The 26,151-nt window shown below is 40.9% G+C and overlaps 1 protein-coding gene across 6 annotated transcripts in view; it reads left to right on the top strand.

Annotated features, from left to right (window-relative positions):
* The window catches only part of CNTRL (centriolin), an 85,379-nt gene extending 59,490 nt beyond the window's left edge, over nt 1-25,889 (top strand). For 4 of the 6 annotated variants that reach the window (XM_068553831.1, XM_068553833.1, XM_068553829.1 and 1 more), the window contains 20 exons: nt 1,252-1,457; nt 3,377-3,569; nt 6,275-6,405; nt 6,545-6,685; nt 6,789-6,915; nt 7,697-7,861; nt 8,674-8,833; nt 10,243-10,358; nt 10,440-10,657; nt 13,073-13,230; nt 14,347-14,420; nt 16,567-16,755; nt 17,196-17,421; nt 18,768-18,973; nt 19,956-20,096; nt 21,865-22,137; nt 22,314-22,376; nt 23,316-23,522; nt 25,201-25,284; nt 25,545-25,889. In XM_068553831.1, coding sequence (XP_068409932.1) covers nt 1,252-1,457; nt 3,377-3,569; nt 6,275-6,405; nt 6,545-6,685; nt 6,789-6,915; nt 7,697-7,861; nt 8,674-8,833; nt 10,243-10,358; nt 10,440-10,657; nt 13,073-13,230; nt 14,347-14,420; nt 16,567-16,755; nt 17,196-17,421; nt 18,768-18,973; nt 19,956-20,096; nt 21,865-22,137; nt 22,314-22,376; nt 23,316-23,522; nt 25,201-25,257 — 3,051 coding nt within the window. In that variant the 3' untranslated portion in view covers nt 25,258-25,284; nt 25,545-25,889. Of the gene's footprint in view, nt 1-1,251; nt 1,458-3,376; nt 3,570-6,274; nt 6,406-6,544; nt 6,686-6,788; nt 6,916-7,696; nt 7,862-8,673; nt 8,834-10,242; nt 10,359-10,439; nt 10,658-13,072; nt 13,231-14,346; nt 14,421-16,566; nt 16,756-17,195; nt 17,422-18,767; nt 18,974-19,955; nt 20,097-21,864; nt 22,138-22,313; nt 22,377-23,315; nt 23,523-25,200; nt 25,286-25,544 lie in introns of those variants that run through there. The other 2 variants (XM_068553832.1, XM_068553830.1) reach the window with 2 other exon arrangements.
* The last annotated feature ends 262 nt before the right edge of the window (nt 25,890-26,151 follow it).

The raw sequence follows: 26,151 nt of genomic DNA, 5'->3' as shown, positions 1-26,151 counted from the left end.
AAAATGCTTTCAGTCCAGAAAATAGCCATTTTTAGAAAGCTTTTTATATATTTTTCTATTGACAAGTATTATATTAATTTGTATGTATAGGTATATTCACATACTAGTGCCTGTACCTGTACATACACATATTATGTGTGCTTGTGTATGAACACATGTAAGAGCAGCATACAGTAAGGTTTTGGAGGGGGTTATCTCTGGGTGGTGAAATTAATGATTATTCTTTCTTTCTTTTCATAGTTCTTAACTTATTGTGTGCATAATTTTGTGTCCTGTTTTTCCCACTTAATGTTACAAGCATTTTCCCCATGGTTTTACAAGCGTTTTTAAGCAGTATTTTAATGAATGCATAACATTTCTTTATTTGTAGGCTGTGTAGTTCATTTAACTGTGTATAAATTTTTACTGTATTTCATATTTTCCTCTAGGCTAAATTCTGAGAAATGATTACTTCCTAATCACTAGCTTCCTTTATAACTTTTTTGCTTTAAAGAAATAAAATGCATTACAAGGGCCTCCTTCAAACTTAAGGCACCTGGAGCTCTTTATTTTTTCCTTTTCCTCTCAGAAGATTGAGAGGAAGATAAAGGACTAGGATACCTAGGTGCCAAGCCACCAGCCCCATTTTAGTAGGTCAGACTAGTTTCAGAGGGACTGTGGATATTTACATGGTTAAAAATGGTAGTTACTCGTGTTATCCTGCAGTTTTTCAGTGCACACTGTTTTTATAGCAATTCTGTTGGTTCTTTTACCCTCCACCAGTACCCGGCTGTTGCTGTAGTTTCCCAGGTGTGCCTTTACACCTCCCTACATTTGCACATTATTTCTTCAGCATAGTCGTTTCCTGTTTCATTTATTCTTCAAAACCAGGCAGAACACTACTTCCTCTAGACATCCTTCTCAGCCAGCTCCTCTCCCATGTGTGCAGAGGAGGGAGACACCTCTGTCTGTGTCTTCTGCTAGATGCTGAACTCTGGAGCCAGATATTATCCACAGGAGGTGCTTGGTGACTATTTATCAGCCATAGCTGGACTGATGGAAGAGTCGTACAATCTGTTGGTCCATCAATTTCATCTATGGCACGTGAAGAAATTGGCTTGACTTAATTTTTCTTTTCATACTGAAGTCTTAGAAGCTACCACTATTATCAGGTCAAAGATACCACTTTAATCACTGTTAATTTCAGTTTTTGGCAGGAAAAAGGGGAAACATCATGTGATATTTCAGTATTGCATTTTTTTCTTTGTCCAGGAGAATGAAGTTTCTAGATTGGAAGACATAATACAGCATTTAAAATCAAAGAAACAGGAACAGTGGATGAGAGTATCCAAGCAGCAGTGTGAGAAAGAAATAGAAGAACTGCATCATAATATTGATGATCTTTTGCAAGAGAAGAGAGACTTAGAGCACGAAGTAGAAGAATTGCATAGAACCATTCAGAAACATCAACAGCGAAAGTAATTATTAGCCATTTTATCTTTATAATTCAGATGAATATGATATTAGTTCATTAAGGTAACCTAAATCAGTGTTGTCCAATAGAACTTTCTGTGATATTGGGAATGTTCTAGATCAGTACTATCCAAAATAGTAGCCTTAGCCACATGTGGCTATTGAGTACTTGAAATGTAGCTAATAGAACTGAGGAACAGAATTTAATTTAATTTAATAGCCACGTGGTGATTATCATATGGGATAGTACAAGTCTAAGTTCTTTTGGCCAATAATCCATATCAGCTCCTCTTGTAGTCCCTCTTGGAGAATGGCACAACCGCCACCCCTCCCCGGTTACCCTGGCTGAAAACATGCTGGGTGTCCTCAACACCTGCCTTTCCCTCACTCCCCCAGGCATCCAGCTGCTTTCCAAGTCCCACTGACTCTATACACAAAGAGCTCTCAAACTAGTCCCCTTCTTTCGTCTCCACTGCCCTGGCCTTTAGTCATCCTCATTCCTAGGTCAGGCCTTCCAGGTCTAGTGTCTTTCTATCCATCCCACCCTCGACATGGCTGCAGACATAACTGTGCACGCTCCCCTGTGTCTCTCATTCCCACCAGCAAACATACTGCCCTCCAAGATCTGAACCCTACCTCCCTCTTTTATCCTTCTCTCCCACACGGTACTTACTCTAGCCCTACACTTTGCTGTGGTTTCCCCGAGCACCACGTTTTCTCCTGCCTCCCCACCTTTGCACATGCTGTCCTTTGCCTGAAATGGCTTCCTGACCTGCCCCCCACCTAACTCCAGTGTGTCTTTCCAGATGAAGGTTAGGGATCCCCTCTGACAGAAAAGCTTTCTCATCTCAGGCTCCCACAGTTTGGAGTTGGCAACCTTGGGCGTAGTGTTGTTCAGACCATGTTGTAAGATACCCAGAAGGGCAGTAGCGGGGCCTCCCTCTCTGTGCCCCAGCATCTGGCATAGCGTCCGTTAGCTAATGCTTGTATCTGCCGCGTGGGTCAGTTATGTAGAAGCCCATCTTCTGCACTAGACCATGAATTATGACAGTTCCCCAGTTTTTGTCCCTTAAGCCAGACTGGCCCAGGTACCAGGGTTGGGGGGAGACCTGTGGAGTACATAGAGGTGAGTGAGATATGGTCTCTGCCTTCTAGGAGCAAACGCAAGAGTGACTGATAGACCTGGCAGGGAAAACCAAGGGTCATACCGAGAGAAGGTTGGGACTAGATGTTTGAAGGCTTGGGGGATGGTTATTTCATTTTTGTAGGTGTATATGGGGGAGGTGAAGTTTTTTGAGGGGGGTGTAGTGCAGTGGGAGAACCACTTCTTTTCCTAGTTATAAAAGTATAATAAATGATCATTTTAGGGAATTTGGATAACACAAAAATGTTCAAAGAAGAATTAATCTGTTAATATGTTGATGAATTTATTTTCATGTTTTTCTGTCAATGATAGTCCCATTTTCAAATAATTTTGACTTTAGCCTTGAGTTACCAAGTCCTGTGTTACTCTTTCTGATTTGTCAAATATTGTCACCATAATTTTACTCTAGTAGAAACTTAGGATAGTTTTGAGGGAATGGATGATTATTGAGGCAGTGGTTTGTTTTATTTTTATACCACAGAAGAATTGAAGTATCAGCATTGTCTTGACCAAGTGCTGATGAAAAAATAATCTTTATATTTAAAAGGACAAAACAACTGCCTCATACATTATACATATTATCCACTTATTGTCAACAGTATGCCACGTTGAGTAAAAAGGTAAGCATAGACATTGAACTTAATCAGATGTAGCTGTCTGTCCAGTCCCTTCTCATATAAAATTAGAAAATCATTGTGCATCTTTTTATCATTAGGCTACAAGTATCTATATTGTCACATTTAAAATCTCTTGATGAGTGCGTATGTATGATTTTTTTAGAGACTTCATTGATGGAAATGTTGAGAGTCTTATGAATGAACTAGAAATAGAAAAATCACTCAGGCACCATGAAGATATTGTAGATGAAATTGAGTGCATCGAGAAGACCCTCCTGAAACGTCGAGCAGAGCTCAGGGAGGCTGACCGACTGCTGGCGGAAGCTGAGAGTGAACTTTCACGCACAACCGAGAAAGTATGTGCTGTTGTGCTTGGGGTGAGGCAGCTTGCTGGCTTGCTGGCTTGCTGCCATCGGCGGCGGCGGCAGGAAGGGTTAGAAAGAAAACATGAAGAGCAAAGTGGTCCAAGTCAGGCTGTGCTCTGCTAGTTAAGGAGCTGTGAGGATTTGGGCAAGTTGCTAAAGTCCCCGAGCTTTGCTTTCCTCCTCTGTAAATTCAGGCTAAGAAAACCTAGGCTGTTCAGTATGAATTAAATGAAGTATAATTAACCTAGTATAATTAACCTAGATTATACTAATTAACCTAGATTATACTAATTATACTAGAATTAACCTAGTATAATTCAGTATGAATTAAATGAAGTAGCATATTTAAAGCTCCTGAAAGTCATTTAGTTCCTAACACACCCCACCTCCTTATCCTGTGTGTGTCTTTTAAAAATCATTCGGGCTGTGATATCTGTGTTTATTAAATAGGTCAATCTTATATTCTTATAACACTGGACCTCACAAGACTCTTATTCTTACTTTGTTCTCCAAGTTGATAGTAAGATAAAATCAAATGTTTTTTGGCCTGAGGTAGTATTTTTAAGACTGAAACACAGAGGAAGTTGGGAAGGAAAAGGGACTGCCTTTTATGAGCCCCTGCTGTGGCCACACATTGGCTATTTTATAAATACCACTTCATTTAACCTTCCTGGCAGCGTTGTAAGATGGTCATTAGCCCAGTTCACACATGTAGCTCAGAGGCTGGTCTAGCCCAGGGTCACACAGCTAAAGTTCTGACTCACCAAGAGAGCTTTAGATGGGAATTCCAGGATTAAAAACAAAAGTCCCGAATCCATATGGGCCACATCAGGAACTACTATTTTTATATTGTTATTTCAACACGGATCAATTTAAATGAATAGAAATCTATTACCCAGGAACTGAAATGAAGGATTTATTAAAGAAATTCTGTGAGTGATGGCTTTAATAAGCATGGAAAAGTGTCCTCATCTCTTTTCAGGTGATCAGTTCCCTCTTCTGTCACATGTTAGATTACTGTGAGAGAAAATAGGTGTGAGCAGGACCAAAGAAAAATGCATCACTGGTGTATAAAAGAAAATTGCTGAGACTGGTAGTTGGCAGAGATAGTAAGTGAACCGAGACTAATAAGCTCGTCCTCCTTCATCCTCCCAAAATGACTCAGGGAAGCAGCTTGCTAAAAAGGAAGAGGAAAGGAGAAAGTGCTGGATTTTGTAAGGAATGTGCCAGACTTGTTAAAACCTGATGTACAAGGGGCTAAAAAACTACTTAGAGGGGGCTTCCCTGCTGGCGCAGTGGTTGAGAATCTGCCTGCCAATGCAGGGGACACGGGTTCGAGCCCTGGTCTGGGAAGATCCCACATGCCGCGGAGCAACTAGGCCCGTGAGCCACAGTTACTGAGACGGCGCGTCTGGAGCCTGTGCTCCGCAACAAGAGAGGCCGCGATAGTGAGAGGCCCACACACCGCGATGAAGAGTGGCCCCCGCTTGCCACAACTAGAGGAAGCCCTCACACAGAAACGAAGACCCAACACAGCCATAAATAAATTTAAAAAAAACTACTTAGAGACGTGGCTGGCTTTCTGTAGTGTGTAGTGAGTTCTGTCCAATGCTTTGCTGATGAATCTGGTAGAAACCAGCTATCCGAAGTGGAAAGAAGTGTGGTGAAATATCTAGCTCTCTGGGAGCTGGCCAAACCCTCTTGCATCCACACGGGGTATTTACTAGACGAGCTTCACATACAGATGCCTCTGACTTGAGTGCAACTGCAACACGGAGTGTTTTGGCAGAAAAGTGAGTCACTGCTCAACCAAGTGCAAACCATACTCTGTTTTTGGACCTCTCGTGACATTTTTAAGCCTCTTATTTTAGACAGAAAAAGAAACCAAGGTGACAAAAAAAAAAAAAAAAATGATGTTTTTGCCAAATCATATATAGGAAGATTTTTAAATACTTCAAAAGTATTAAATATTTGTGTTTCTCAGCCATAATTAAATCATCCTTCGATTAATGGGGTTTTACTTAACAAGATAATATCTAGAGTAAAGGAAGAATCTTTATGTGGAGGGAATATTGGTAAAATCACTTCCTTGCCACTTAATTGGGTAGATATTTATTTGTTCACTTTTTTCTTCTCTTTTTGAAATTTCTTTTTTTCCTTTTTTTTTGGTTGTTGTTTTGGGGTAGATATTTTTAAGTGAAAAAAATAACATATAATAACATTACAGATTATTTTTAAATAAAACATCATCCACCATCTCACCACCCTCAAATGACGATTTTTGTTTTTGCACAGCCTTTCTGTCTTTGTTGACAAGATAGATTTCTATAGTTGCTCTTACAGTGCTTATACCATTTAACATTTTTTTTCAGCCAACATTTTATCATTAACATTCTTCTATGTTACTACATTGTCATATTATTTTAAAGACTGCACAGTATTCCATTGTGTTGATGCATTATCACTTACTGAATCGATTGTTTGTCAAGTCTTATATTATTTCAGTATACAATGAGCATTTTTGTGTAATAGTTCTTCTGAATTCTTTTTTGAGAATTGGAGAGTCAAAGTGAATGAACATTTTTATCAGTCTTTCTGTATTGTCTTGTTTTCCAAGAGCTGTGCCAATTTACGATACCAATAGCCGTGAGAGAGTATTGTAACTGAATTGCTTTTAACGACAGTTTCTTTTCTAGACAAAAAATGCTGTTGAAAAATTCACTGATGCCAGAAGAAATTTACTGCAAACTGAGAAAGATGCTGAGGAGTTAGAAAGGAGAGCTCAGGAAACTGCTGTTAACCTTGTCAAAGCCGATCAGCAGCTCAGGTAGGTGGACTCCCTCAGCCATTGATGTCCTCGGTGAGATGAATGAGAAGTTTGATTCTAAGAGGACGATAATTTCTCTATGATAAACAATGCACGTCAAGTCTAAGGAGTCTGGGGGAAATAAAGAGATGTGTTTTAGATTGCTCCAGGCTGACACAAAGGATTTGGAGCAGCACAAAATCGAGCAAGAAGAAATCTTGAAAGAGATAAACAAAGTTGTTGCAGCAAAAGACTCAGACTTCCAGTGTCTAAACAAGAAGAAGGAAAAACTGACAGAAGAGTAAGTACGGCCTCTGCAGGCCTTCAAGGGGCTTGTGCTGGAAGGCGGCTCTTGGGGCTCTGTCTCCCTTCCAATTTGCTCTAGTACTGCTGGTGCTTTGTAGGCTGCAGAAGCTGCAGAAAGACATCGAGACCGCAGAACGCACTGAGGGTCATCACCTGCAGGTGCTTAAAGAGTCGGAGACCCTCCTGCAGGCCAAGAGAGCAGAGCTGGAAAAGCTGAAAAGCCAGGTATGGCAGCAGACACCTTGAAAACCAGTTCGTGCTGCTTTGAAACCTACATTCGTGTTATGATTATAAAAAGAAATACATGTTTGATTGTAGAAAAGACTGGAAAGTACATAATAAAGTATAAAGCATAAATGAGGCTGTATATCCTAGTGGTTAAGAATAGAGTCCAACCCAAATTTGAATCTCAGCTCAGTACGATATATTATTGAATAAGTGAGTCTCAAAACACAATATGCTCTGAGATCATTTATGTTAAATGTGTTTATGTATACTTATGTTTGAATTTTTAGTCTATACCAAAGTACAAACATGGTCGTCTGATAAGGGGGGATTGTGAATATTTTCTATTTTCTTCCTTTTGCATGTCTGCATTTTCTGCTTTTCTGTAACTAAATATGTATTGTCCTTAAAATTGTAAGTTTTAAATTTACAAAATGAATAAATTTTTTAAATCCTTGCCTAACTTCCATTGTCAAGGTGGTTGTCAATTGGAATAAACTATAGATATGAAAGTTCTTTGAAAACCATAACCTGAAGGATAATCATTATTATCATATTGTGGTTTTTGCTGTGATTTAAGTGTTTTTACCTATGTGAGCTCAAGGCCTTTATTAGGCATTTTATGCCTGTAGCCCCCCAGCCTGGCCTTCCTGACTCTTGCAGCTAGGATTGTGAGAATTAGACTACCTCCTTATTTCCCCACACAACCTTTAGCTGGACTAAATATTCCCCATCTCAGCACTTTGTCAGGCTTTGCATTCTTTACTTTTCTTTAATGCAGGTAACAGGTCAGCAGCAGGAGATGGCTGTCTTGGACAGACAATTGGGGCATAAACAGGAGGAGCTGCATCTACTCCAGGGAAGCATGGTCCAGGCCAGAGCTGACCTCCAGGAGGCGCTGAGACTGGGAGAAACTGAAGTAGCTGAGAAGTACAGTCACATCAGGGTACATTTTTCAATAGTTTTTCTTAAGAGTCCTAGTATAGTCCTGTAGATTTATTTTGAGATATTTTCATTGGTTTCCCCCTAAAATGCAAATATAAATTCCTGAATCTTGATGCCTCTGTAACGAGCTTGGTGTTGTGCTATCTATCCATGCTGTGGCTGCCGTGCATAGCTCTCCCCCTGTGTTGTTTTCTGGACATGCCCAAGGTTTTATGCCTCTGTGCCTTTCTCATACTGTTTCTTCTCTAGGAATTCCCTTTCTGGGAATGTCCAGATCCGACCCAGCTTTCATGGTCCAGCTTCATGCCACTAAGAAGGCTTCCCCAACTTTTCCTTTACCCTGGAAGGAGTTTCTCTCGATTCTGAGTTTAGTAGCACTCTGCACATTTCCTAGGGCACCTTAGCCTTTCGTGATCATGTTTCTGTTCCCTGCCTTATTTCCCCACCAGGTGCTAAGCCCCTTGAGGGCAGGAGATGTGTCCGAGTCAGCCTTTTTTCTCTGCAACACATTGCTTTCCTCATAGTAAATATTGCATATAAATTTTAAATGAAGATAATGTGTTACTTTTTGCTTCTATTATACTGAAATATGTTAGTGTAAAATATAGTGCTGTTCTTGATGTAAAACTCAAACATGAGCATGTTTCCAAATGAGAATTTCTATGAAATGAGACAGTTAATAACAGAACTGATTTTAAAGTAATTTCTATTCATAACTTGGTGAAGGTGGGTTGACTTTTTTCTTTTCTTTTCTTTTCTTTTCTTTTCTTTTCTTTTCTTTTCTTTTCTTTTCTTTTCTTTTTCTTTGAACAGGAACTAAAATCTCTTCTGGAAGAACTGAGTTTTCAGAAAGGAGAACTGAATGTCCAGATTAGTGAGAAAAAAAATCAACTTTCACTTATAAAGCAGGAAATTGAAAAAGAGGAAGAAAATCTCCAGGTAGTTTTAGGGCAAATGTCTAAACATAAAACTGGTAAGTTTAAAGTTTAACCTTATTTCTAATCAAAGAAAAGCAGATTATAAAAGGAATATGATATTTTCTGCCACTCAAATTGACTAAAAGCAAAATAATCATCTTCATTGCTGACCAGGGTGTGATGAAAGAAGAGCACTTACAGGCTGTTGATTGAAGTATAAAATGGAACAACCTCCCAGTGTCTTAAGACTATTAAACTCACACCTGTTAAACCAGGTAGCCCATTTCCAGTTATCTAGAGAGGGCAAGCGTTTATGTACATCGCGGCGATATTTATTTTATTTCTCTCTTTTTTTTTTTTTTTTAAGAAGTAAGCCTTTATTTCCTTGTTTTACCAATTAAGTTGACTGAGTCAGTTACTTGCAACAGAAATTATAATGACAAAATCTGGAAACAAATGACTAATTTAAAAACCATGTTTTGGGCTTCCCTGGTGGCGCAGTGGTTAAGAATCCGCCTGCCAATGCAGGGGACACGGGTTCAAGCCCTGGTCCAGGAAGATCCCACATGCCGCGGAACAACTAAGCCCGTGAGCCACAACTACTGAGCCTGCGCTCTAGAGCCCGTGAGCCACAACTACTGAGCCTGCGTGCTGCAACTACTGAAACCCGCACGCCTAGAGCCCATGCTCTGCAACGAGAGAAGCCCGCGCACCGCAACCAAGAGTAGCCCCCGCTCACTGCAACTAGAGAAAGCCCACGCACAGCAACAAAGACCCAACGCAGCCAAAAATAAATAAAATAAATAAATTTTTTTTTAAAAACATATTTTAACATTTAATGACATGCAAAAATGCTGATGAAAGAAGAGTGAAAAAATAGATAAAAACTGAACATTGATTGTAGTCCCAATTTATTTAAAAATATATATATGTGTGTGTCTGTTCGTGTGCGTGCGCTCCTGGTAGGGAATACATCAAAATGCTATTTCAGTAGTGATTGTCTTTGGATGGTAGGATAATGATGGGTTTTCATTTTTTTTCTTTTATACTTTTTTCAAATCTTCTACAATGAACAAATATTTTTATAATCAGATAAAAGTAGTTAATGTTTAAAAATCTATATTTCAAAGGACAAAAGAATTGTTATATAAATCTCAGCTGATATATTTTAAAGTTTTTCCTATTTATTTTGATTTAAATTCTTTTAGGTAGGGTAAGTACTTTTTAGAACTAGATCTCTGTTGAATGTTTTCGTTTAAATGTTTATAACAAATTAATGTTTAGCAATACTTTTAAAGGCTTTTTACATTCAGAATACAATTAATTAGCTCCATTAATTCAGCACAACAAATATATTTTTATTATCTTTTGTTTCTTGTATCAGCCAGTAGCATTATTTTCTGTTTCATTTTGTAAATGTTTCCACATTCATTTAATTGCCTGGACCATGCTTTGTTTCTGTTAGAACTAAAGAATATTCTGGACATGTTGCAACTTGAAAACAATGAGCTGCAAAGTTTGAAGCTACAACATGACCAAAAGGTGTCTGAGTTAGAGAAGGCTCAGGTTGAAGTGCTAGAGGTAATAAACAAGCTGTTTTACCAGTAGTGAACCGTGGTCTTCCTCAGTTTGCATGGTTGACTCCTCTTTTATCTGCTTTAGGAGAAACTGGAGTTGGACAGTTTGCAGCAGACAGCCCTGCGACAGAAAGGGGAAATGGAGTGGCAGAAGCAGCTCTTGGAGAGGGACAAACGAGAAATTGAGCGAATAACTGCTGAGACCCGAGCACTGCAGTTGTGTGTTGAGTCTTTGTGCAAACAAAAGGAAGATCTCGAAGAGAAATGTGATGGCTGGGAGAAGAAGTTGGCACAAACCAAACGGTGAGAGCAGGAACAAGTAAGCTTGTAAGATCCCATCTGGAAGGCTAAAGCATTATTAACACACTGTTCAAAAAATTGGAAAATTGAGAAAAGGCAAAAAAATACAAAATATGCCACAAACTCAGTATCACAATACAATTCACCAATAGCATTTTTGGGTGAATTTTCCTTTTAGGTTTTTTTTTTTTCCCGAAAGCATTTTTTAAAATAACTTGTTGTGATTTTTTTTTTAAGTAAAATAACTTATGCTTGTTCGTGTGTAGGAAGACCCAATCTTAACCCATTGTTAAGATTCAGTTCTCCTCAAATTGATCTATAGATTCAAAACAATCACAGTCAAAATCCCAACAGGTTTTTTAAATAGAAAGTGGCCATCTGATTCTAAAATTCATATTAAAATGCAGAGGACCTAGAATAGAATCTAAAACTTTTTAGATATGACACCAAAACAACTTTGAAAAAGAAGAACAAAAGTTTAGGGCTAATACTATGTGATTTCAAGACAGTATACAGCTATGGTAATCAAAACACTGTGGTATTGGTATAAAGACAGACAAATAGGTCAATGGAACAGAACAGAAGTCTGCAAGTAAACTCACAAATATAGGCACAACTGATTTTGACAAAGATGCAAAGTAGAGAAAAGATGGTGTTTTCAAAAACTGTTGCTAAAAGCTACATATCCAAAACCAAAAAAATGAACCTTGATCTATACCTCACACTACATATAAAAATTAACTCAAAATGGATCATAAACATAAATGTAAACCAAAATATAAAACTTGTAGGAGAAAACATAGGGGGAAAAAATCTTTGTGGCCTTGGGTTAGGCAAAAATTCCTTAGATAAGACGCTGAAAGCATGATCCATAAAAGAGTACATTGATAAAAGTGGACCTCATCAAAATTTAAAACTTCTGTTTCTCAAAAAACACTGTTGAGATAATGAACAGACATGTCACAGACTGTGAGAGAAATCCTGGCAACCATGTATCCGATAAAGGACGTGTACCCTGGATATAATGAACTCTCAAAACTCAGTAATTAGAAAATGAAGAACGCAATTTTTCAGATGGGCAGGAGATTTGAAATTTTATTTAAGAAAATATATGGATGGCAGGTAAGCACATGAAAAGATGCTTGGTATCGTTAACCATTAGGGAAATGCAAATTAAAACCACAATTAGATATCATTACACACCTAATAGAATAGCTAAGATTAAACACTGACCATATCAAATGCTAGCGAGGAACTTTCATACACAATTGGTGGGAGTATAAAATGTTAGTAAGACCACTTTGGAAAATAGTTTGGCAGTTACTTAAAAATGCAAGCATACACCTAGCAGAAGATCTAGCTTTCCCGCACCTAGAGGTGAAAGCATGTGTCCATACAAAAACTGTACATTGATGTTCATAGCGGCTTTATTTGCAGTAGCCAAAAACTGGAAACAACCTAAATGCCCATCAGCTGGTGAATAGATTAGCAAATTATCGTATAGCCATACCATAGAATACTACTCAGCAATAAAGAGCAATGGAGGATTGATACAGACAAATTCATGGATGAATCTCAAAGTAACTATGCTTACTGAAAGAAGCCAGACAAAAACCAGTCCATACTGTATGATTCCATTCGTGCAAAGGAATGCATGCTCACACATACCTGTTTTTTGGACAAATCCTATTATACATACAGTGTGTTTCCTGCTTTTTCATTTATCAGAAGTTAGTGATCCATTTTAATCACGTTTTTTAAAATTAATTAATTTATTTTTTGGCTGCGTTGGGTCTTCGTTGCTGCGCGCAGGCTTTCTCTAGTTGCGGCAAGTGGGGGCTACTCTTCGTTGTGGTGCGCGGGCTTCACATTGCGGTCGCTTCTCTTGTTGCAGAGCACAGGCTTTAGGCACGTGGGCTCAGTAGCTGTGGCTCAAGGGCTCTAGCACACAGGCTCAATAGTTGCGGCGCACGGGCTTAGCTGCTCCACAGCATGTGGGATCTTCCCGGACCAGGGCTCGAACCTGTGTCCCCTGCATTGGCAGGCGGATTCTTAACCACTGCGCCACCAAGGAAGTCCTTAATCACATTTTTGGAATTATAAGTGCTATCCATGTTATCCCTGATTTTTATAAAACTTCGGTTTAGCAAGTCAATTTTTGAAATGATAAACATTTCCAAATGTTCTATTTGGAAAGCTGAAAATAAGATTCCTTTTGAAAATGAGTTGACGAGCCTTACATTTTTGTTAATATTTAATAACATTTAATAATTTGGTAAATTATTAATATTTATTTATTAATATCATCCAGACTCCACAACTACATTGTGAAACATAACACTGTTCCTTAGTTGCCGCGTGTGTGTGCTTAGACATTTTGTATTTGACAGTCTAACTTATTCTCCATTTGTATTGTAGGGTTTTAGCAGCTACAGAAGAGAATAGCAGAACAAAGCAATCAGCCTTAGAAAAGTTGGAGGTGGATGTCAGAAAACTGCAGCAGGAGCTAGACCAGCTAAACGGAAACAAACTCTCACTGCATGAAGACATCGCGGCCACCCAGCTGCAGCTCCAGGGTATGAGGCAGCACAGCAGGAGAGATGTGACCTTCTTCCTTTTGCTAGATTCTTTTTTTAATTGTTTGCTTTCTTATTACAGAAATAATTCATGCTACAGGGCATGGGGTTTCTTTTAGAAGTGAGAAAGATGTTCTAAAATTAGGTATGGTGGTGGTTGTACAACTCTGTGAACTTACTGAAAGCCATGAAGTTGTATACTTTAAATGGGAGAAAATGCATGGTATGAGAATTACATCTCAGTAAAGCTATTTTTTAAAAAGACTAATTCATATTCTTTAGAGAACAATTTAAAAACATGGCAAAACGACAAAATAAAAATTACTATTCACCTCACTCCTCAGAGATAATTTCTATTATCAATTTAGTAAATATCCTTCCAGCTTTTTCCTTGGGGAGTGTGTGTGTGTGTGTGTAGATTTAAAAACAAAAACAAAGATGCAAATAACATCTTTATTAGCAACTCTTTATAAAGCCTCATGATTGTTTATTTATAAGTTACTAAGTAATTCTAGCCAACAGTATACTGTTGAGCACTTACTGTGTCCTGGACATGATACAGGTGTTTCATATGCATTTTATCACTTAATCCTTGTAACATTTTTATGAGGTAGAAACTATTATTTCACCCATTTACAGATAAAGCAACTTAAGCCTAGTTTCCTTGCGACTCGCCTAAGTGAGAAGTGACTTGCTCAAACTTACACAGCTAGTAAGTGACAAAACCAGTACAGATATAAAATTTATTCCCTAATTGTCTTCCTGAAAGGTTGTACCAAATTTATATTTTTATCAGCAATGTGGATTTTAAACCATGCACCTCATCAACATTAGGTATTATGTGTAAATTTTCATCATGAGGTTTTGAACATGTAACATCTCTTTTTTTTTTTTTTTTTTGAACATGCAAGTCTTTAAAAACGTGGGCTCCAAGTCCAGATCTGGATTGCGCATGTACCTCTCTTTTGGCCTTTAATAAGATAGGGTGGCATAGTCATACATTTAACAGAAGGAAGTATAAATTCACTTCTACTCTACTACTCTAAGGGGACTGATAGGAATCTGGAACATGTATACATATGTATTTCTTATTTTATGTAAATGTTATTTCTGTAGAAAAACGAGAAGCAGTAAACTCATTACAGGAGGAACTAGCTGATGTCCAAGACCACTTGAACCTAGCAAAACAGGTAAGCCTCACAAAGGTAATCTTCTAGTAGTGTCCTGAAGGCATGCAGATAATTGGTTGAAATAACAAATCAAGTAGGCTGGTTCCTTTTCACATGAGCAGGTCCCTTAGAACCATTTATAAAACACAAATATATACAAAAATTTTGATGCAGGGGCTTCCCTGGTGGCGTAGTGGTTGAGAGTCTGCCTGCTAATGCAGGGGACACGGGTTCGAGCCCTGGTCTGCGAGGATCCCACATGCTGCGGAGCAACTGGGCCCGTGAGCCACAACTACTGAGCCTGCGCGTCTGGAGCCTGTGCTCCGCAACAAGAGAGGCCATGATAGTGAGAGGCCCGCGCACTGCGATGAAGAGTGGCCCCCACTTGCCGCAACTAGAGAGGGCCATTGCACAGAAACGAAGACCCAACACAGCCAAAAAAAAAAAAAAAAAAAAAAAAAATTTGATGCAGAGCAGTGATTTTCCAGTTTATTTTAGCCCTAGAATTCTTTATTCAAACAACGTTTTACTCAAAGCTAATAAGTAAGGTCGTGGCTAAAAGAGCCCAATGGTCCCTCAGCAGCTGCTCTGGGGGCTTCAGGGACCAGATGGACCATCTCTTACCCATGGCACAGATGAGGCCTGCAAAGGCTGGGCTTAGATTTGATCACTCGTTGAGCTGCAGAATAATGGCCAAATCTGGGCCTTCATCTTGTCAGATGTTGAATAGAGCAGATTCTTTTTTTTTTTTTTTTTTTAATTTATTTATTTATTTATTTGGCTGCGTTGGATCTTCGTTGCTGAGCGCGGGCTTTCTCTAGTTGCGGTGAGCGGGGGCTGCTCTTCGTTGTGGTGCACAGGCTTCTCATTGCGGTGGCTTCCCTTGTTGCGGAGCACGGGCTCTAGGCACACGGGCTTCAGTAGTTGTGGCACGCGGGCTCAGTAGTTGTGACTCGTGGGCTCTAGAGTGCAGGCTTAGTTGCTCTGCGGCATATGGGATCTTCCCGGAGCAGGGCTCGAACCCCTGTCCCCTGCACTGGCGGGCGGATTCTTAACCACTGCACCACCAGGGAAGCCCCTAGAGCAGATTCTTTACCCTTGTACTTCTGATCATCTTCTTAAGGTAATTCAGTGTTGTCCTGTGAGATTATTGCCAAAATTTGAGTTTCAGAGAAACTCAAGCAAGTTTTGGGCCTCAGTTTCCACTCTGTAAATTACAGGTTAGATTAGACATCTAAATTCTCTTCCTTCTACCTTTAAGATTCTGTGTTTCTAAGATATATAAAACTTAAATTTTTCTATCTTTTAAGAAGTCTTATTCAGGTTCGTATGAATATTTTCTGTGTTGTTAGAAATACGGTAACTTTTTCAAAAGTGCTTAATTTGGGTTCCTTGAAGAAAGAAGTAGTTATTGTTGTCTGAGGTTTTTTTTTTTTTTTTGGCTGTGTTGGGTGTTTGTTGCTGCGCATGGGCTTTCTCTAGTTGTGGCCAGCGGGGGCTACTCTTCGTTGTGGCACGCGGGCTTCTCATTGCAGTGGCTCCTCTTGTTGCGGAACATGGGCTCTAGGCACGCTTGGGCTTCAGTAGTTGTGGTGTGCGGGCTCAGTAGTTGTGGCTTGCAGGTTCTAGAGCACGGCTCAGTAGTTGTGGCGCATGGGCTTAGTTGCTCCGCGGCATGTGGGATCTTCCCAGACCAGGCCTCGAACCCGTGTCCCCTGCATTGGCAGGTGGATTTTTAACCACTGCACCACCAGGGAAGTCCTGTTGTCTGAGTTTTTTAACCTGTATAAATGTTTCAAATAGTAACAAAACCATGACTTTAGGTTCATTTTCAGAGTTACGCCTTATTCGCAGCTTTTCTTAATCTTAGCAATCCTGTGAGGTGGGTGTTGTTTATTCCCATCTCAGTGACAAGGCAGCTAAAGCTCGGAGGAACTGAGTCTCTTGCTGAGGTTCTGACATCTCTGTCATCCTAGGTACTAAAAAGAGGGAAGCCAGTGATTAAATTGAGTTTCAGGTACCTTTGTATGTTTGTTGAAATATTAAAGGATATGGAACTTTTATGCTTTAATTTTGTCAGACTTAGTAGATAGATGTAGCTGTGGCACTAGCCACCTGTAATGAAGGTGGCTTTGTCCGTAGTTTCAATTTGTTCTTTCACCTGAAGGACCTGCTCCACACCACCAAGCGTCAGGATGTACTGCTCAGTGAGCAGACCAGGCTCCAGGAGGACATCAGAGAACAAGTAAAGAAGTTGGAAGTCTGCCGAAAAGAAGAGGAAACAAAACAACAACAACTGCAGGTGTTTCAGAATGAGGTTGAAGAAAACAAGGCCAAACTAGCCCAACAGGAAATGGTACCGCACATCTATGACATTCTATAAGAGGAAACATTTTACCACTTGTGTGAGCTTTTTTTCCCCTGGCAGAAAGCTGCTGAGAAGTATCCCCCTTGGGACTAGCTTCCCTTACCTGCCCTGTGTGACCAGAGGGGATTTTACACCAACTCTTTGACTCCCTTGGTATTAATATTATGGGCCATTAAGACCATAGAACAGGCCTGGTAAGGAATCTTGATGGCCACCTGCCAGTTCCTGCTTGAATCCGCTCCTCACATGCTGGCCAAACAGTTTTCCAGTCCCTACTTGATCACCTTTGTAAAGAGAACTCACTCTCTGTCCCCATGGGCTGTTTTCTACTTTCTGTTGAACTGGAATCTATCTAGTGTCCATGAAGATTCCCTCAGGACACTGGGTATTTGTTATTTTATGACTAACTAAGGTTGTTCTCTATTAAGATGTTTCAGAGACTCCAGCAAGAGAGAGAAAGTGAAGAAGAAAAATTAGAAGCCAGTAGAGTGACCCTGAAGGAGCAGCGGCAGCAGCTGGAAAAGGAGATAGCAGACCAGAAAGGCAGACTGGAGCAGGTGCTCACCAAGGTGCTGGTGGCTGAAGAGCGCATCAGGACTCTGCAGGAAGAGGAAAGGCAGGGTGAGACCCTGGAGAAGACGCTCTCCCAAACCCGTATGTATCCTGGAACATTGTACTGAGGGCGGGGAAATCTGCTGATTGTCGTGTAAAATGTGCAAAGGAGTCCCAGGCCCCAGCTATAGCCCAGACAGGAGGCAGGACAAGCACAGTGGGAAGAATGGTCCCTCATTTGATCCTCCCAGCCCTGTGAGAGATGAGGAAACAGGCTCAGAGGGACAGAGGGAATTTGTCTTTATGGAGATAGGATTTGATTCCAAGACTGTTAGGTATTTTTACCTTTACTGTATTGCTTTCTTCGAGAGTGCTGTCTCAAGGAAGTGGAACATTAAGGCAGAGAAGTGCCAAAAGGTGCTCTAAAGGCTTTCTATAAAGTACATTAATTCTGAGCTTTGGAACAATGATCCATTTCATCTCAACCTATTAAAACAAACCCCACAATATTAACAATTCTACTTCTGTCTAAATTTGACATAGTGAATGGTACCAAGATACAGATGTTGGCCTTTGGGTTTGTTTACTCTCTCGAGCCATACATAAATGAAGTTGACACGGGAATCCAGGGTAAATGATTGTTCTCACATCAATAAATGAGTTTTCTTTTTCTTAGGCTTTAGGTTTTAGTAACGCTCAGAAAATGTTGCTCTACCTTTAGTGAACTCCGTGGACTTGGGATCTGAAAGGGTTATTATTCCTTTTTCCCTGGGAACTCTTGATGCACCCAGACCCAACCATTTCATTATGAAACTGAAACTTAACAAATATGCTGAGTCTGACCATGCCAGAGGTGTAAGAAGTGAAATCTGGGCGGGGTGTTGCTTTATAGAGGGTGATTAGAAAAATCTGTTTTAAGTATCACTGTTGTGCATAAGCATTATTTATTGAGTACTCACTATGTACTAGGTGTTTGCATACATGATTCCCATTGAACACCAGGAAGTACGTTTCTTCTGTAGAAAATAAGACGTGTGCCATTCCAAATCCTGTGTTCTTTCCGCTGCGCTGCCTCCCATGAAGGAAGAAATACTGTGTGCCTCCCTTTATTAAAATTAGGTTTATAAAAAACATTTCAGCAGTCTGTTCCACGTTCCCTGCACCTCAGGGTTGGTGCTCTCTGGTCTCAAAGACTCAAAAGGGAAGACAGTAGCTGTCTGTCGCTTTGGGATCAGGCCTCTGGGAACAAATTACATCAAGAGGCACCCTTCTCTGGGCCTTTTTCTGGGCCTCTGGTGTGGGTCAGGGGAGACCTGGACGACTGAGTGATGGAGGAAAGTGCCTGAGTGGGTGGCATGTCGTTGTGGAGTCTGCCCACGAGGGAAGGAAAGCTCTGCCCACGGCCAGCCCAGAGCCTCGGGCTAAGCTACCTAAAATGCTCATTTCAGAACGACAGCTTTCAGAACGGGAGCAGCAGTTACTGGAGAAGTCAGGCGAGCTTCTGGCTCTGCAGAAAGAGACGGACTCTGTGCGGGCGGACTTCAGCCTCTTGCGGAACCAGTTCCTGACAGAGAGAAAGCAAGCCCAGAAGCAGGTCGCCAGCCTCAAGGAAGCACTTAAGATCCAGCGGAGTCAGCTGGAGAAGAACCTTCTCGTGAGTACCCACTGCCCTGGCAGTTTATGAGGAGATGATGCCTTTAAATTTTTAATGAAAATACTTCTTCAGTGTAGAGAAAATAAATTACCTGTCAACCGAGTCCCTAACCCAACTGTGGTTTTTGGTGCATTTACGCATAATTTGTTCCTGAAGCTGATGGTAGATTTTGCCAGAGTCTGGGCTCAGCCCTAGAGGAGCTGTCTGGCTGGCTGGAACGACGGTCGTGTGCACAGACAACGTCAGCACTGAGCAGAGAGCGCCCTCAGCGGTCCAGCCTCTGCTCACATCTCCCCAGCAGGGTCGAGGAGGGGGTTGGGGAAGGAAGGCCTCTGAAGACATTCTTACCCAGCTTCAGTCTGTGCTCACAGGTTTTTCTCATCGCGCCCTTTTCGGTCAACACTAGTTTTAATTAATCATTATCCTAAAACCGGGAAGCTCAACCTACCATGGTTTTATCCCTGGAGATGAATTGTGGGAGGTGACACTCAGATGAGTTCAAAACAGTGTATGGTGGGTGGAGCCCAGTGGGCAGCAACAGGGGCTGTCACAGGAATGGATTTTTCTAACACCCGTTGGAGGAATTAATGTAGCCCTGTTGAATGGTACTTTCCAACCAGGTGTGTTTCCCAAAGGGTGATATGCTTACAACCAGTGATGGGTAACATGATTGTAAAGATAGTATGTAGATGTCTAGATTTTAATCCTCCCAGGAACCCTATGACGGTGGCTATAGTTAACATCTTACAGGCAAGGGAAAGTAACCTAGTATCAATGGTAATGTTGCAGATCTAGGATTCAGACTCTGGGCTGACAGACTGACCACATGTTTACTCCCAGCTCTACCACAGCTGCTAAAGAAGGCAGGTAGATTATCCCCATTTTATAGCTGAAGCCTAGACGAGAAATGAAGTCACAAAGCTAGTGAGTGCATAAGCCAGTAACGCACACCTCCAGAGTCATTCTCCTCCTCTGGTGCTAGGAGCAAAAGCAGGAGAACAGCTGCATGCAGCAGGAAATGGCAACCATCGAACAGGTGGCCCAGGACAACCACGAGCGGGCCAGGCGCCTGATGAAGGAGCTCAGCCAGATGCAGCAGGAGTACACGGAGCTCAAGAAACAGGTGCGCCCACACCCCACGGGACTCGGGCAGAGCTTTATTTCTTCCATAGCTCTTTTAAAAGGAGTATTTCTTTGGGAAAATCGTGAAAAGCTAATTAATAAAATCTGTTTTTCTAGTTTTGAAATGTAGAAATGCACCTCTGCAAGAAAAAAAGTATTTGTTCAAAATATACTTTTTTTTAAATTAATTTTTATTGGGGTAGAGTTGCTTTACAATGTTGTTAGTTTCTACTGTACAGCAAAGTGAATCACCTATACATATACATATATCCCCTCTTTTTTGGATTTCCTTCCCATTTAGGTCACCACAGTGCATTAAGTAGAGTTCCCTGTGCTGTACAGTAGGTTCTCAGTAGTTATCTATTTTATACATAGTATCAATAGTGTCAAAATATACTTTTAAAATGCCCTTAAGTTCAACAAGGTTTTTATGTTAGTTTTTGAAAGAAAAATGGCAGCTCTTCAGCATAAAATTTTATCATGTCCCAAAGCACTGTATTGAAATGTTAGATTTTATGTCAGAAACAAATCTATAAGAGCCAAACCCCTGGGGAAGGAAAAAATGACCCCCGGGGAAACCTTTGATAACCTGTAATGTTGCCAAGCTGAGGGTGGGAAAGCAGTTCACGCTAGATGGAGAGTCTAACCCTAGACCCCCCTGGTGTCCCTTAGCCATTGGCAGCAGCTGGGCCACCCCAGAGCTCTAGTCTAGTCAGGCTGCTGGGGCCACTCGGTTGACCCTGCTACACCTTGTCCTTTGGATAACCCTATGTGGCCATTCAGTTTCATCTGTGCCTATAGCCACCCGCCCCCAGCCCTGCACACACACACACACACACACACACACACACACACACACACACACACACACACACACACACACACACACACACACACACACACACACACACACACACACACACACACACACACACACACACACACACACACACACACACACACACACACACACACACACACACACACACACACACCCCCCCCCCCCCCCCCCCCGCTTTGGCTCAAGAAACTTGGAAGGGCAGTTAGAAGTGGGTATGACTGTAATATCTTCACTAAGCTCTTTATTATGGAGAGAGCCACATAGGGTAGTCTCAGGTATTAAACACAAACTGTAAAACCTGAGGAAACCTCCAGACTGCCGAAACCACCAGATTCTTCACCCATAAAATGAAAACATTTGACCAGATCTTTTCTAAGTCCCCTTCCAGCATTAACATTTATAATCTAGATCACTTACGGCTTGTTTAGGTAAATGGCCCTTTTCTCATTTGGGTACCACTAAGGTGCTTTGTATAAATTCTCACCTAGTTCTTGCATTTCGGGATGCAAGGTATTATCTTCATGTTAAATGAGGTAAGAGAGGCTCAGAAGTTAGCTAACTTGCCCTAAGTCATACTGGTAATGTTTACTGGAAACGAGATTGGAATCCAGCTCTGTCTAGCTCCAGAGAGACTGACTTCTATAGAGTAATGCACCTTCAAGGAACATGGCACCCATGCTTTTCTAAATGGAAGTTGCTTCAGTCAAAATGTCAGTAAAATCGTTTACTTGGTAGCTTATAGATACTTGAATAGCTGAAAAATCACAAGTTTTTACCATTCTAATCATAGTAATTAACATTTGTAGGTCTGTAAATACATGACACATGTATTTAAAACATTAAATTTAAATCATTAACAATAACAGTTCAATTCCAGGTAAGTCCCGAACTTCACCTAGTAGTTATTTGACTCTCACTCACTCCTTAGATGGAAAACCAAAAAGATTTGGAAAGAAGACAAGTGGAAATCAGTGAAGCAATGAGGACACTTAAGTCTGAAGTGAAAGATGAAATCCGAACCAGCCTGAAAAATCTTAACCAGTTTCTTCCAGAACTGCCAGCAGATCTGGAAGCTGTTTTGGAAAGGAACGAAAACCTAGAAGGAGGGCTGGAAAGCTTGAAAGAGAACTTTCCATTCCCCGTGAGTGAGAGACCATCGCCTTTTGAAGAAAAACTGAATTTTTCTCATGTTCACATAATGGTAAGGGTTTATCCTGCTATTCTGTGGACTTCATAAAAGGATAATTTGGTTCCCACCTACCCTAGACAAGCTCAAACACAGACTTGAGGGTGGAAGAGGGTTAGAGGAGGGAAAGGTGGGTTGGTTACTGATGGTGGTGCTTAGAGACTCTTTGTTTCCCTTTCCCTCTGAAAAAGGATGAACACTGGCGTGGAGAAGCGCTCCGAGAGAAACTGCGTCACCGTGAAGATCGACTCAAGGTTGCCCTTTTAAAAGAAAAATACAGTATAAGATACTTGGCATATTGAGGAGAGTGGGGGAAATTGCTCTGTTGCAGCTCTCACGGCAGTTTTATAGATTACACGTTCGAAGCTCAGAGAAGGGTCTCTTTCTATAGGCAGCTGAAAACAGGTGTCTAGAATAGGTCATTGTTGACCTAAAAATTTGGGGGTTAAGAGTTTAGGTGGGAGTTGGAAAATGAGAGTGAGTTAGATAGAACAAGAGAGGACAGAATGCATCTTTGGAGAACGGCCACTTAGAGCGAGGGCTGAGAAGGAGCCATGGGCAGTACCAAGTGAGTGGAGGCCCTTGACATCAAATAGCCTCCAGCCACATGTGACTGTTTAAATGTAAATTCACTTTAATTAAATCAGGTTAAAAATTCAGTTCTTCAGTTACATTTCAAGTGCTCAAAGGCCACACATGACCAGTGGCTACTACAGTGGCGGCACAGATATAGAACATTCCCGTCATCACAGAAAGTTCTGTGGGACAGCGCTTGCTGTTGACTTTAATAAGAGAATCATTTCAGAGGTACGGTGGGGAAGCCAGAACGTAGTATGGGGTTGAGGATTACATACATTGTGAGAGACTCTGAAGATATCAAGTATAAACCAATCTTCTAAGTCTGGGCAGTAAAGAGAGAGAGATGAGGCAGTCATTTAATGGGGAGGCCAGGGATGCTGAAATCTTAAGTGCTGTGACAGCAGAGAGAACAGGCTGAGTTAAAGGCCCAGTTAATGACAACACAGAGAGTAGCCATCTGGCACCTCCTACCTTTTTTTTTTTTTTTTTAAGGACAAGAAGAGGATTTTCAGCAGCCATTCCTATTTTATGATAGTCAGATTTGCCTATCAAATGTTAAACGTGAGGAAGGTACCCAGTATTAGTTCTAACATATTCTACCGTAACGCTTTCAGGCCCAGCTTCGACACTGTATGTCCAAGCAGGCAGAAGTGTTAAGCAAAGGGAAGCGGCAGACAGAGGGCACTTTACACAGCTTGAGGAGACAAGTGGATGCCTTAGGGGAATTGGTCACCAGCACATCTGTAGATTCCACGTCATCACCCAGTCTGTCTCAGCTAGAGTCTTCCCTTGCAGAGGACTCCCATCTTGGACCAAGCCAGGTAGGAGGAAGCTCTTCACAAGGGGTCTGACTTATACATGGAAAGTACCTGAAAGCTTTGGGGTCTGTAATCTTGAGGAGACTGAATGCCACCTTCAAATCTCTGAAAAACTTGTCTTAGGAAAGAATTGCTTTTTCATGGTCCCTGCAGAGACTGGAATCAATTGGTTGGTAGACGTATAAAGAGGATAAGCTGATGATTTAGGGAATAGCCTAGGAAACTGGGTGACCTGTCAGGGATATAGTTAATTCTTCTATAAATGCCTTCCACTTCTGGATATCCTTATCGTCTACTTGGTCAATATAAAGAGTTTAGGGAATTCCCTGGTGGTCCAGTGGTTAGGACTCTGTACTCTCACTGCTGAGGGCCCGGATCGATCCCTGGTTGGAGAACTAAAATCCCATAAGCTGGGACTTCCCTAGTGGTGCAGTGGTTAGGAATCCGCCTGCCAACGCAGGGGACACGGGTTCGAGCCCTGGTCTGGGAAGATCCCACGTGCCACGAAGCAACTAAGCCCGTGCGCCACAACTACTGAGCCTGCACTCTAGAGCCCGCGAGCCACAACTACTGAGCCCACATGCCACAACTACTGAAGCCTGCACACCTAGAGCCCATGCTCCATAGCAAGAGAAGCCCGCGTACTGCAATGAAGACCCAACGCAGCCAAAAATAAATTCAACAACAACAACAAAAAAACAGAAGTTATAAAATCCCATAAGCTGTGCGGAACGGCCAAAAAAAAAGTTTAGACCTCTGAAACCAACTTGAGTCCCAGTTTAGTCTGTCCATTTGGGAAGATGACTGTGCCAACTGTTAATCCTCAGCAAAGTTTGAACAGGGAGTTTCAACTCTTAACTGAGAGTCCATTAGAAGAAAAACCCTGGATTTCACAAGTTTTCTGTGTGAGACTTACATAAGGTTAATAATTATTTAGGAGGAACATAAAATATACTTGTGGAATCAGTAAATAACACAGTATTACTGTCAGAGACGGATAATAGCTACCATCTTGTGTGCCTACTGTGTATGTGTACTAAACACTTTATCTCATTTACATCCTGGGAAGCAGGATGTATCCCTCTATATAGATAAGGAAATTGTATAAAATGAAAAATGATGTCAAGGTCACAGCAAAAGACAAAACCAGGACTTAAGAGGCTCAACTTTCTTTACCACAGAGTGGTATATTGTATGGTTGAGCCACGAGAACATTCAAGGCCAGTTGCATCTTTAATAGACACACAGCTCGCTCATTAGCAGCAGAACCAAGATTTGAATGATTACCTTAAAACCTTTCATGGTAGGATCCAAGTCAGATACAGGCCAAAACCATCATGGGCCTCAGGGCAGGCCTTGAGGAACAGTGTGTCAGAGGCACAGAGCATTGAAGAGTAGATGACTCTGGAGGTAAGAGAGCCCAGAATAGTGGGAGATGACTAGACAGGGGTTTGGGGGCCAGGTTAAATTCTTAGCTCATGGTGGCAGCCAGAAGAGTTCAGGTGCTCTAAATCCAAGAGTAACAGAGGAGTGTTTGAGGAACAATGAGTAGAGGTGAGTTTGTTAGAATTATTTTGGACTCTGGAGTCGTAATCTAGGTCTACGTGGGATAAAAGTCTGAACTAGGTTGGAATTAAGAGACTGGCTTCTGAGCCTAATGTTTTATCTTCCTTCGTTTCAGAGCTCCTTCCAAGTTCTGCAGGGTCCGTCACAATCACTAGACAGTTACCGACACTGATGCCATTCCCAGCCTCCTGCTCACAGGGTACATGTTACAAAGAGTTCTTTTAACCTGCACTTTCAATTGGAAGATCTTGAATTCTAGTTTATCAGTCTTAAGTAAACTTCTGACTTTTCTCTTGGATAATTTCATACGGTGGTTCATCTTAAAACATGTTTCCGAAGAGGTACTCAAGTATGTATTTTACCTGTTAGCCATGATGCTATCATTTAATTCTGTTAATCTAGTTAAAACCTGTTTTTACTGTTGCAAGGGTTCATCCTGACTTTCTCATCTTGTTGTAGGAAAAGAGCGGCTCAGCCAGATGAAGACTGTCTTGCATAAACGTGAGGAAATACCTTTTCCACTGCCTCACCAACTTCGTAATTAGAATGCCACTTGCTTTTTATCACGAACCAGTGAATTCAAATGCTGAAACTCCACTTGTACAATTACCGTCAGGGTTTTTGTAAGTCACTTGTACATATGGGAATAATTGTATACAATTTAAACCAGGGTCCTAGATGGCTGAGGGTTTTTTCACTTTGAAATGCGTTATTATAAAACCAATACTGATCTGAATCTATAAACTGGTAAAATCTATAGTTAGAAAGGTTAAAAAAAATGTACTTAAGCCCCTCTTCATTAATAGTGCCAAAAGTTATTTTTGGATTTGTTTAAAATCTGTATTCATATAAAAATAAAAGATAAAGTAAATTTGGGTCTGACATCTGACTTCACACTTCATATATCTACAGTTAAGTCATAAAATTTTTACCTAAATGTCAGTCTTTCAAGTGATTTTCCATCTCTGCCTGCAGGATGAAGTATGTTGTACCTATCAATAAATATATTTTATCACTTGAAAATATCTGTTATAAAACTATTATATATACTTCAGGTGCTTTTCCT

This window comes from Eschrichtius robustus, chromosome 10 (genome assembly GCF_028021215.1).
Source record: "Eschrichtius robustus isolate mEscRob2 chromosome 10, mEscRob2.pri, whole genome shotgun sequence".
Taxonomy (NCBI): domain Eukaryota; kingdom Metazoa; phylum Chordata; class Mammalia; order Artiodactyla; family Eschrichtiidae; genus Eschrichtius; species Eschrichtius robustus.
The sequence above is the reverse complement of the archived record's forward strand: the minus strand, read 5'-3'. Positions and strand labels throughout refer to the sequence as shown.